Here is a 13,398-nt window from a genome sequence, read left to right as displayed (position 1 = left end):
CGTATAAATACAAAATAAATACAATTCCTATAACCAATCTGCTTGTCCTATATTATTATGATTATTGATATTATAAAATAAAATATATGTTCTAATTAAAATACAATAACAGAACTAATTTACTATTATTATTATTATTATTATTTTAAGTACATTTCGATTTTTTTTTAACAAATCTACTTATCCTATATTAAACAAATTATTATAATTACTTTTATTTGTATATGTCTTTATTAAAAAAGGACCATACATATATTAAAAAAGAGAGTAAGCCCTTCTCAAAACTAACACCAGCATCTCGATTAAATCACCTGTTTCCTTTCTTGGAAAAAGTGGACGCTTTCTCGGTTTCTTTCCCCCCCGACCCCCCGTTTGCCACAAAGGAAAAACAAGCTGGAGGTAATTGACATTAAGAAGCCAGGTATCCAATGGCAACTGAAGAGTAAGACATCCTCAGTGAGGAAAGACAGAAAGCAAAAGAAAGTGAGAGAGAGAAAGGGGGCGACTGGTGTGTGTGTGTGTGTGTGTGTGTGTGTGTGTGTGTGTGTGTGTGTGTGTGTGTGTGTGTGTGTGTGTGTGTGTGTGTGTGTGTGTGTGTGTGTGTGTGTGTGTGTGTGTGTGAGTGTGTGTGTGTGTGAGTGTGTGTGTGTGAGGAAACCACCCCTGACAACCGTAACCTCCTCTCCTGCTTCCTGTAGCTCAGACATTCTTTTGGGATATGTTTTGTAATTTTAAGGCATTATTGGAGAAGAACCCTGCTTTAAAACTCTGACACTTTTCCACCTTATTGAACCTCGTGTTCTATATTATCTGACAGCGTTATCTTCTCCGTAAAGTAAAAATTATTTTATTTACATCGTTGCAACTCAAAGTTATTTCAGCCGTCTGTTTTCTCAAAGTTCGGGATCTCCAACTGGTTCATGGATGGAAATGAAACTCCAATTCATCGTGAAAAACTGCTGAACCTGTTCCCCATAGGAATGAATGGGACATCTAAGGAAGAGGATTAAGCAGCTACATGATCATTTCATTTAGATCTGACCAAAAGGGAGTTTATGTTTTTAGTTCTGAGTTTAAAGTCAGAATACAGAGAAAAAAAGTCAGAAATCTGTAAAAATGTTGACTTTTTTCTCAAATGTCGGACTTTTCCTCCCGAGTTCTGACTGTAATCCAAGAACTACCCTCATGTGGAGCTAATTCTGATGACTTTAGAAACTGCTTAAGCTGTAATCATATGTTATTTGTGAGTTTTACTTTGTTACTTTCCATCTGTGCAGTTATTGGATTCATGGTTTCTACCCCCGGCTACAAGGGTCACGGTGTCAGTGAGTAATCCTGCCTTTCTCTGCTATCTTTGATGTGACACACACAATAATACAAAAATATATCCCTCCATGCCAACATTTCCCGGTTCTGCTCCTCGTGTTTTTCTTTGTCTCCGTGAGAAATGTGGCATTTGAGATGCTGTCATGTTTCCAGCCGAGGCCCACACTCTGTTTATTTATTGGAGCTTATGGCAGCCTCTCTGAATCAACACGTAGGAGGGTGACGGCTGCATGCACTCCAAAAAATCATCTCATTTGATTTCCCTTTCAGAAGCTGCACTGATCATTAGCTGCAGCAAGCGTGCAGAAAAGATCTGCTTTAATCCAGCCGCCTGATACTGCGTTCCTCTGCAAACACAATGTGAAATGCAGAGGCACGAAAGGTATTTTTTTCTCAAGTAAAAGTAGTAATACTGCAGCGTACAGAAAGCTCTGCTCCACGTGGCACTCGCTGAATTCAAAATGTTCAGTAAAAGTACTTAATATGCAGAATGGCGTAGTTAAGAATAACATATTGTATCACTGGATTGTAATTATTGATGGTTTTTCAGTGTGTGTGTGTGTGTGTGTGTGTGTGTGTGTGTGTGTGTGTGTGTGTGTGTGTGTGTGTGTGTGTGTGTGTGTGTGTGTGTGTGTGTGTGTGTGTGTAGGTGTGTCGTGTATGTGTGTGTGTGTACCAGAGTCCTGATTTTCAAGACCTGCACCTGCCCGCACCCGTGACGTGCAATACCGAACCCGCACATATTGACAATTAGTTCCGCAAACCGACCCGAACCCGCATATCCTATGAGCAGTGAGAACAATTATTAACACACAGTTGCATATGTGTCTCAAAAAGTGTGGGATGTTAGTTATTTCCTCCATCTAGGATGAAACCAAAAGCCTCCCAGACGTTGGATTTCGCTCTTGAGGAAGTGTTATTGAAAATGCTGTATCCTCCGCTAGAGCTTCACCTCAGCCATTTCGAATGTGGCGCTCAGCAGCAGATTGATGCGCTGCAGAGGCTACGCGGTCCCGCGGGGGAGAGGTCTGAGGATTTAACCATTAAATTAAATTAAATTATTAGTTTAATATATTCATTATGCAACACCCGCGACCCGACCCGCATCTTCTTTGTTTTACCCAGAACCGAACACGGAAAAAAAAGTTTGAAAAATACCACCCATCGGGTCGGGTACCAGGACTCTGGTGTGTGCGTGTTAAACTGTATTTCACCTCCTTTAGTCATGACTCATGAATGGAAAACAGATGGAAATATGCGAGTCAAATAAGTAACACTACATTTTAAAATTCATTTAAACGTCTTATGTTTATATAAATATTTTGATTATATTTGATCATTTTTTCGCATGCAGGTTCTAGAGGTTTGGAATATGTTGTAAATGTATTATCGAGGTTTCTTTAATTTCTCCCATTAACTGTTTCTTGGGGACTGTTTACTTGTCCTATGTGATTCCTCCTCCTCCTCCTCCTCCTCCTCCTCCTCCTCCTCCTCCTCTTCCTCCTCCTTCCTCCTCCTCCTCCTCCTCTTCCTCCTCCTCTTCCTCCTCCTCCAATTGTTTACCGATGAAACGCAACCCTTCATCCCGCTGCAGGAGCACTTTTCTGCTTTATTGAAATGCAACTCAGATTGATGAGGAGAAAAGTGAAGATGATTTTCCAAAACCCAGCGGCCGGCTCTTTTTCAGCTCGACACCTTGTTCTCTCCTCGCTCTGCTTTTAAAGGAGAGCTCGTCACATCCATTACTCAATCTGCTCAATGGAGTGAAGCCCATTTACCAGTTGACTCATTTAAGACGGATCATTTACCCTTTCATCATCGCTGACAATGCCACTGATGTAACCGAGGGACTGTTTTAAGGTGGTATATATCATAATGTGTTGCTTTTTTTCTCTACTGTAGGGGAATGAAAAAGTCTCCCGATTAGAGTCGTATGAGACTCATAAAACTCAATGCGGTTATATTGTTGAGAGAACGCCCATTAGGTTGTTCATGCTACATGGAACATGTGAAAACAGAAAGGATCCCTGTGGGAATTTGATAAGGCTTTCTGTCAGCCTAATGGAAATTAATTAAGGAGGCGTTGATATGATTATATGAGCAGGATGTGTGACGGGGATATTTAAATCATATAGGGAGTTCAATCCAGGTTAACATCGGATGCATTCTTTTTGTAGAGTAAATGAGCATCTCCCTGGTTCCCACGTTAATAATACTAACATGGTTTGTTTAGCAAGACACCACTTTATGATTTCTGAAGTAAAAAGCTAGTGCTGGGCTATAAAGGAACTACAGCACGGTCACATGACTTCACGTCACCACCGCTAAGCTAAAGGTGGGCTAATGTTGGGCTATAAAGGAACTACAGCACGGTCACATGACTTCACGTCACCACCGCTAAGCTAAAGGGGGCTAATGTTGGGCTATAAATGAACTACAGCACGGTCACATGACTTCACGTCACCACCGCTAAGCTAAAGGTGGCTAATGTTGGGCTATAAAGGAACTACAGCACGGTCACATGACTTCACGTCACCACCGCTAAGCTAAAGGGGGCTAATGTTGGGCTATAAAGGAACTACAGCACGGTCACATGACTTCAAGTCACCACCGCTAAGCTAAAGGTGGCTAATGTTGGGCTATAAAGGAACTACAGCACGGTCACATGACTTCACGTCACCACCGCTAAGCTAAAGGTGGCTAATGTTGGGCTTTGAAGGAACTACAGCACGGTCACATGACTTCACGTCACCACCGCTAAGCTAAAGGGGGCTAATGTTGGGCTATAAAGGAACTACAGCACGGTCACATGACTTCACGTCACCACCGCTAAGCTAAAGGTGGCTAATGTTGGGCTATAAAGGAACTACAGCACGGTCACATGACTTCACGTCACCACCGCTAAGCTAAAGGTGGCTAATGTTGGGCTATAAAGGAACTACAGCACGGTCACATGATTTCACGTCACCACCGCTAAGCTAAAGGTGGCTAATGTTGGGCTATAAAGGAACTACGGCACGGTCACATGACTTCACGTCACCACCGCTAAGCTAAAGGTGGCTAATGTTGGGCTATAAAGGAACTACAGCAAGGTCACATGACTTCTCGTCACCACCGCTAAGCTAAAGGCGGCTAATGTTGCGCTATAAAGGAACTACAGCACGGTCACATGACTTCACGTCACCACCGCTAAGCTAAAGGTGGCTAATGTTGGGCGTGATGACGTTTGGTCGTCTCATTTAGACACTTTTTAGCAACCACCATTTTTTTAATTCACCAGTGGAGTATTTACTGATGTATCTTATCACGCAGAACAAAACAAGAAAATCTCTGCAGCTCGATAGGAATCATTCAAAAATACATTGACTTCAACACGAGGCAACAGGAAGTGGTGAACTGCTGACTCATTTCGGGATTTCAGGACTCATTCCTACACCACATTAAAGCATTATTATTATTATTTCAAAATGTATTGTAACGCTGTAATCCTGCTAGTAATCTCTATTTTATTTTGAATGTAACCATAATCCGTTTTTTAATGTAATTGTAATCGAATACCGTTAAAAAAAAAAAAATGGTATTTTGACTACCTAATCTCATCACATGTAACAGTAGCCTGGTTACACATCCAGATATCGCTGGGTTACTGAACAGCCTCTCACCTGTCTGTTGCGTTCATCAGTGATCCTCTGGATCTGGATCTTTTTCCTCCCCATGGTTCTGGCAGTGTGTCGAGGTCAGAGGTCACGGATGGCTGTCGCTGAATTTCCTTCCTCAGGTCGTCCTCTCAGTGCACGCTGGTGTTAGCAGCCCGGCAGGGAGGCTGTGACCCAGTAGATTTAGAAATAAAAAATAAAAAAACAGGGAGGAGGAGGAGAGGAAGTCGGGGTTCGGTGTGCGGCGCCTTCTTCAGATCATGTTCCTGATTCCAGAGCCAGGTCATCCACACTCAGGTTGATCTGGGATCCTCTGCCCTCCCCTTCACCTCAGCTGGGCAGATCCTGGAAAACAACACACAGACATTCATTAGTGCACAGAGAAAAGGGGGGAGTTTGCACACTGTGACCCACTTTAGCTGCTGGATTCAAGATGCAAGGCTTATTATCATGTGTATATTAGCTACAGTGTAGATATGACAGTGAACATCTTAGGTCACAGGCTCCTCCAGCAGTGCAACACAAACAAGATACAATTGTGCAAATAAAATAGAATAGAAATAGTGCAAGAAGAGTCTATATACAAGTAATTGGAATATGACTACGGTTTGCAACGACCCCTCATACACAACGACAGAAATTCAAAGGTGTTATTGTCATGTGCACGAAGCTACAGTGTAGAAATGGGAATACAATTCTTCTGACCTGAGCTCCTCCAACAATGCAACATATATAATAAAATACAAAAATACAAAATAAAAAACTAGTGCAAAAAGTCTATATACATGTAAATAGAATGTGATATGTACAAGAACAGAATATAAAATAAAATAATGTAAATTAAAGGTCACTTTATGATGTCATAACGATGTTTTGGCTTGAGTAACCATTAGCCAATCAGCAACCAAGGTAACCCCCCCCCCCCTTATCACCTGAATCTCCTCCTAGAGCACCATTGAGCTCTTTGTAACCAAATGTCTCTCAGAGGGGCGTGGGGAGGGGCTCCTTATTTTCATCTAAAGTAACAGACAGAGAATCAGCACTTTGGAAACAGGGCTGAAACAGAGGGGATTATGGGTAATGCTGCAATGATCTGTTTGGTGTTTCAGACAAACACTTCATATAAATAAGCATATTGCAAGATGACAAACAGGAATGTCTGTGTAGTTGTGTGTGTGTGTGTGTGTGCGTGTGTGTGTGTGTGTGTGTGTGTGTGGTGTGTGTGTGTGTGTGTGTGTGTGTGTGTGTGTGTGTGTGTGTGTGTGTGTGTGTGTGGTCTACTAGGGGCTGTGGTGGTGTGGTGGTGGGAGTTATGGAGGGTGGGGGGTGTTTGTAGGGCTACATGCAGAGCAGGAGGCCCTCGGGGGGGGGGGGGCTGTGTCAGCTTCATTAGAGGCATCAGCGCCACATCACTGATCCGCTGGTCGCCCGCGGCCCCCGGCTGCCCTGGACTGACACTACCAATGTGTTTCCCTCCCGATGGAAAGCAGAGCAGCGAGGAGAAACCGTGAACGCCACATATTTAAAAAAACGCCATGTGGCTCATTTATGACCAGAGATGGCAAAAGTACACAAAACCACCAGACTCAGAGACGGTTTCATCCCACAGACTGTGTAACACCTGAACGTTTGAAAGAACCTCCATAACATTCATCTGTTTGCAACTCATATGTATCAATATTCCAATTACTTGTATATAGACTCTTCTTGCACTATATCTATTGTATTGTATTGGTATTTACTTGCCCCGGACTGACACTCTGAATGTGTTTCCCCCCCGATAATTAGTCGGAGACTGTTAACGCCACATATTTTCCATCATAAACGCGGCTAATTTATGACAGGAAACAAGTTTCACTCTGCGATCTGTGTCAATAAAATAACGCACTAATGGACAATATTGCACCAATGCACATTCTCAAAATATTGAAGTGACTGTTATGTTGTATATACTGATTGTTGTGCTTTTATTTAAGTCTCTGTCTGTACACACAAACTGGAAGATTGACATTAAAGTTGACTTTGACTAAAAGCCAAGACGTTGAAGCAGAAATGTGTAGTGGCCAAACGGCAGTACGTGTCAGTCCGCGACTTCAATGGCCCCAAATCTTTTTTCCCCATTGAGTCAAATGTATTTTTGAAGGTCTTGATTAGTGTTTCTCTTCAGTGATCGTGATGTTCTGGTACATGTTTGTTTTCCTTAATATCTGTCAATGTTTGACGTTGCAAATGGAGCTGCTGTTATTCAAGAAAAATATAAGACTTGATCTGACAGGAAAGTATTATTGTATCGCATCGTATAATCTGTGACTCAGTGATCTGTGTGATAAAAGCAGGGCAGTACGACCGTTGACACTGGGATGAACATTACTCTACATTACGCTCCTTACACACACATTCACACACACAGTCACACACTATTGCCACATAAACACAACCAATGCAAACCAACAAAACACCTGATCTTGCGTTATTAATGTCAAGTAGTGAAACTAAAATTACCATCCATTCAACCATCATTGAGCCTAACATGAAATTAACGATCAAACAATTATTCAAGATTTAATAAATCACTTCTGCTCCAAATGAATAATAATTCATTATATCGTTACGCTCTTGTATTAAAAGTCCTTAAATTATATCCATATATATATATATGTATATCCAGCAATTATGGACGTTCAATTACAAGAAAATAGGGTCTTTTTTAGGGTATAAAAAATGAACTTCACAGCAAAGGAAGAATTTGACTTTAACTCTCAAAAAGCACATTTTCGTTATTTTTGTATTTTGATTTGAGAGCTGGTTGATGTCGCCAGGGAAAAGAAAGTTTGGGGCTCTCTGCTGGAACTGCTACCCCCGCGACCCGACCACGGATAAGCGGGAGAAGATGGATGGATGGATGGATGACTCTCAAGTCAAGCATGTATGAGTCGGGAAGATCTCTCCGATTAAACTCGGCATACAAGCTGATTTGGTGTCCACTGATAACATTAGTATAATATAAATACTGAACACTGACCTAATTGTATGTAACACGGAGAAAATACAAAGAGTGTAAAAAGCCGTGTCTAATTCAGCCGTGTATCTAATTAACCATGAAATAAAGGGTGGTCTGCGATACTCTACAATGCATGATCAGAAACACAGGATTGGCACTTCATACATTTCAAATGTCAAAAAGGGAAAAGTGGAGAGAGAAAAGCGTGTTTCTGCAAATTCATGCAGACTCATGAATGAATGAGGAGGCAGCAGCAGACCAGGAATGGCAACAGAAGCGAGGACCGTTTTAGGCCCCGTTTCCTACTATTTGCGGTTCGGCTTTTAAAAATAGCGCGCTATATATATATACACATACAGACTGTGTGTACACCCACTGCGCAGCGTGCACACGTCACATGACAGTGGGAGAAAAAAGTGGTAGCAGTGTGCAGAGCTGAAGCCTCTGGAGACAGACACAACACAGGCTCTCCAGCATTGTTTGCATTCCCTGTACCTGCAGAAGAAGAAGATAAACGCCCTCTACTCACATCCATTCTTCTGAAACAAAGAATGTGAAATTGTCCGTCATGAGACTGACATTCCCTTTGTGCAGCTGTGGGCGCCGCACAGCACGCTCGTTTAGAGAGGATGGAAAGGGCTTGCTTTGGAGATGAGTTGCTTATGAATTATGGAAGACCGTTGAGAGCCTGGTTTCCACTTGGAAAGTCTAGCTGCAGGAACTGAATGTACAAAGCATTGGCAAACATATTTCTGATATCAGCTTCCAGCTCCTACAGCACAATCATTTTCAAAAAAATAAAAAATCCTCTGCTTCTCTTCATCGTCATGTCTTTCAATTCTGACTGGCAGAGATGTAATAAGCGAGAGCAGGAAATCGTACAGTGGATCACCTCATTAGTGTACTTTTTGAAAAGAGTAGGTGTTACCAATACGTTTTAACATTGGTTCTTGTCATTCGGCAGAGTAAAGAGGTGTTGGTAACATCACTTCCTCTCTCGCAAGCCTTCGTTATCCTCTGAAAAGCCAGCGATGAAGTTCAAAGCAGCGCGCCGAGGGATTTGTCTTTAGGTTGTGGGCTGATCACACATGAAAAGGCGGCTTTATCTGCCGGTGGTCAAATCTCGACCTTTTACCCTTCATGCTGCGCGGGCTCGCTTCCCATGTCTGATGTCAGGCCGAATCTCTGCTCTCACACGGGAAGCAGGAGGCCTGGAGTGTGTCCCTGCCTCGCTGAGCAGCAGGGAGCGACAGGCGGGCTCTGGACAATGAAAAGATTAACGCTGATAATTAGGAATCTACAGCGGACCCGGATAAGAGCCCTGGGGAACGCCCAAAAAACGTTTTGCCGGCTTATTTCACAAGGGGCCAGTGACAAGCTCCTCTTCTGCAATATTCAGAAGAGTTGGACTCGGGGAATAAGGACATAAAAGCACATATTGGAGCAAAGAGCTTCTAAAGAATGTGCTCAGCTGCTACATTCATTACATTAGAAGAACAGATGCTGGAATATTACAGTCCCTGTGGATTAATTTAACTAACTAAATATCAGTGGTGCTTCTTCCTTGGATAAAACCTCCATGCAAATTGCATTGAAAAGAAAACCTTCAGCAAACTAGTCGGATAGTAGTGTCTGTTTTGAATTGCAATTGTTTTAAGAGTTGCTCAGATATTGTGATTTGTTTTAGTACAAGAATTTCAAACGTAAGACATCTTAACGCTGCATTTTGGGGTTTTCCCTCATGTTTTTGTGCATGTAAATGTTCTGCAAAGGCTACGAATACAGAGTTCCCAAAGTAGGGACCTTTAAATGTTATTAGATTGTGCTGTAAAAAAGATGAATCAAACGTTTGTATTAAAGATATGACAGCGTAAAACCTACAAAAACAGAATCTGAGAAACAAAAGAAAGCGTCTTAACTTAGCTTAAGAAAGGTATGAAAATTAAACAGATGTACTATCAGTATAGAAATGTGTCCACAAAGCTTCAGAGAAGGCACATCAGGTCATAGCCTCACATTTAGAATTTGTTTTGCATTGGATCATTATCCCTGACATCTGTTGCTACAACATCTCAAAGCCTCAGTGTTTTATTCCAACGATGTGGGTGGAAAACCACGAGCAGCGAGGGCAATATTATATCTTGAAATGTATTCATGAGGAGAGTCTTTGCATGTTCTTGTTTAGAAACAGAGTTGTTGCATCTGGAAGCTTCCCAGTACAGCTACAGTCTCCTATTGTTGGAGAATAAGAAGCTTCCGTTGGGCGATCAGGGGTTAAGTGACTTGCTAAAGGGCACGTCACGCAGATTTTCCCAGCAGAGACGAGGGGTTTTGTGAACTGGTGACCTTCCTCCTGACAACCTGCCTTGCTTTGCTGTCCTCAAGGCTAACACTGCCCCTTAATGATATATCACCACCTATGTTTCTGCCTAAAGCTGTGTGTGTGTGTGTGTGTGTGTGTGTGTGTGTGTGTGTGTGTGTGTGTGTGTGTGTGTGTGTGTGTGTGTGTGTGTGTGTGTGTGTGTGTGTGTGTGTGTGTGTGTGTGTGTGTGTGTGTGTGTGTGTGTGTGTGTGTGTGTGTGTGTGTGTGTGTGTGTGTGTGTGTGTGTCGAGGCTGCGGGGCTGTGACTGAGTCATGACACAGAAAACACAAATCAGAAAAAAACGCAGCGAGTAGAGACTTTGTGTTTGGGTTGGACGGCATTCTGTTGTTGGCTTTAATAAAAAGGAAATATGTGATGTAATGCGATGACGATGAGGCTGTCTGTGTGAGAGCAAAATAAGGCCTGACTGACAGTATAATAACTGGGTCAGAAGCAGGTGATAATTAGAGCAGAACTAAATCGGAAAGACTGGAATGAAATACATTTACACGGTTTATTTATACATTTCTTGCTGGTGTAGAGCAGGGGTTTTACATGTTTGACACTGTAGTCTTCTTCACACAGTATTGACACAATTGATCCCCTTAACTACCCAATATTTAGCCCAAAATTGCGCCATTAAATGTATGCCAAATGAGCTATTAGCACTTCTTGTTTGCTGTATTACAACAAGTATCATTGGATTGAAGAATACTTAAAAACATGAGGATTCTCAAGCACATCTGCAAATATGAGGAAGCCTCCTTTTTCTGTACCTTTTTCTATCATTTCTATCAGGTTTTAGGGATAGGAGTCATGACTCGAAGAAGGAGTATAAATAACGCCTTAACTCATTTTAAAACATTAGATTATCAGGCAAATATGAGCAGCGTCTTATTTATATAACTTTTCTATCATTTCTGTTTTTTAAGGGATATTTGCGTTCAGATTTCAATGAGTTATAACTCAAAGAAAGACTATGAATAACCTCTTCAAAAACCTGGCGTTCTCAGGCAGATCTGCAAATATGAAGAGTGCCTTTTTTCAAAAATTGTTTTGCAATCTTTTCTACAAGGTTTATGGACGTTTGGGTTCTAAGTTAAGACTCAAAGAAGGAGTATAAATAACCCCTCTATCATTCCTGGGGAGGAAAGTCTTGCAGTATCTTGTCTAGGGAACACAAATTCCCCCCAAAAAGTCATCATGCTAAAATCTTTTTCAGTGATTTCAGAGGAGCGTTATCAGTATGTTCATCTGTTTGCAACTTACAAATTATTTATCGAAGATATCATATTCCATTTACTTGTATATAGACTCTTCTTGCACTATTTCTATTGCATTTTATTTGTATTTACTTGCACTATTGTATCTGTTTTATTGATTTGCCCTGTTAGAGGAGTCTGTAACCTAAGATTTCCATTGACATATCTACACTGTAGCTATGTACACATGACAATTAAAGCCTTGAATACTTGAAACATAACTGAAGCATCGATATATTGGTCCGTCCTGAGTGTGTGTTATCTGTGAGTCTTCTTCTTGCATCTCCATTCTTTACTGGCCCGGCGTGTTAAGTGGCAGCAGAGCGGCCTGCAGCAGAAAGATAACAGTCAACGGTGGTGGGGGTTCTTGTTGGGGGCGGGGGTGAAAATGGCTGCTGGCGCCATGCCAAAGGACTGCTGAGATATGGCACCAACATCTGCCGGTAAAAACCACTGCAAACACCCCGACTGCAACGTCCACTGTCATCCAGAGTGGGATTATTACACCCTGAACGATTTAAACAGGCCCTAATACTATAATTACTCTGACAACAATCAACAAGTGGGACAATGTCCACATACCATGTTCCAAGTCTTTTTAAAATGTATTCCAAAAAGAACAAAGTGACTCAAGCAGCCGCCTCGATAAAAAGTTATGCACTGTTTTAAAGGGGGCATATTATGCTTTTTGGGGTTGTTCCTTCCCTATATTGTGTTATATAGGTATTTAGTGCATGTAAATGGTCTGCAAAGGCTAAAATCACTGTGTCTCTCCCACACTGTTGGCTACTTTTGGGGCATTATGGGTCTTGACTGCCATTGAAATGACTAATAAGTGTGTTTTTATTTCCCCAATCTACTGCCAATAAAGTTCACATATTTCAATTCATGTCATTGTTACTTTGAACTTGCATATTATAAACACTTATAAACAACAATTGAATAGACGCTGCCGCCACAACAGTTGATTCTAAAAATAAAACATGTTACTCTGAGGCATGCTGGGACATCAAAGTGTCCAACAGATATCAGAGGCTGAGAGTCATGAGACGTTTACAAATCATGTTGACTGTTGATGAAACGTATGAAGAAGAATGTTCATATGCAGGAGATCTGCGGAGGGCGTCAGGTTTCAGGAGGAGGGCGACCGGCCTCTGAAGGATCACACCAACATCAAAATGACTGATCCGTCCTTCAGTTTGAAGCTGAGGAGGATCAATATTTCACCAATAATCATTTATCACTCAGTGTTCACTCAGTCCGACCCTCACAGGACGGGGGAAACATGAGATGACAAATGATGCCGCCAGAGGATTAATGCAACTGTGGATCACATGAAGTGAAACCAGCAGGTGTTTGAGGTGGTGAGGCGAGTATAGTGTTCGCTAAATCTGACACCTTCGAGCAGAAGGGGCAGAAGACCAAGATCAAGCGATCAAGATCAACGCTTCTGAGACGCTGACATGTATAATCTTTTAACTTAAATATGCCATGTAGACATAAAAACAGTAGTTGTTTTATTAATTATTTGGTTTAAAGGACTACTTGTTAGTCATTCATATGGTATACAGTTTTGAATTTGTCCGGTTGACCAATCACAACACAGCCGGCCAGCTAACCAATCAGAGCAGACTGGGCTCTGGTTTCAGACAGAGGGTGAAAAGAGGTGCTGCAGCACAGGCAGTATGAGAACAATAAAGAGCTTTTTGAACATGAAAGCATGGAGAGGACTCTTTAAAGTAGAGACACTACATACTGATATACACCTGAACATCAGCAGGAGAGGACTC

At 41.8% G+C, this 13,398-nt stretch overlaps 1 protein-coding gene across 1 annotated transcript in view; it reads right to left on the bottom strand.

The window, feature by feature from the left end:
* LOC117560065 (myocyte-specific enhancer factor 2D-like) overlaps positions 1–5,335 on the bottom strand; it is a 38,900-nt gene extending 33,565 nt beyond the window's left edge. Inside the window, exon 1 of the mRNA XM_034236820.1 lies at positions 4,989–5,335. Within this exon, the coding sequence (XP_034092711.1) occupies positions 4,989–5,042 (54 nt within the window). The 5' untranslated portion in view covers positions 5,043–5,335. The remainder of the gene's footprint in view (positions 1–4,988) is intronic.
* Positions 5,336–13,398: the final 8,063 nt, after the last annotated feature.

This window comes from Gymnodraco acuticeps, unplaced genomic scaffold (genome assembly GCF_902827175.1).
Source record: "Gymnodraco acuticeps unplaced genomic scaffold, fGymAcu1.1, whole genome shotgun sequence".
In the NCBI taxonomy this organism is placed as follows: Eukaryota; Metazoa; Chordata; class Actinopteri; order Perciformes; family Bathydraconidae; genus Gymnodraco; species Gymnodraco acuticeps.
This window is presented reverse-complemented; position numbering and strand designations above follow the sequence as displayed.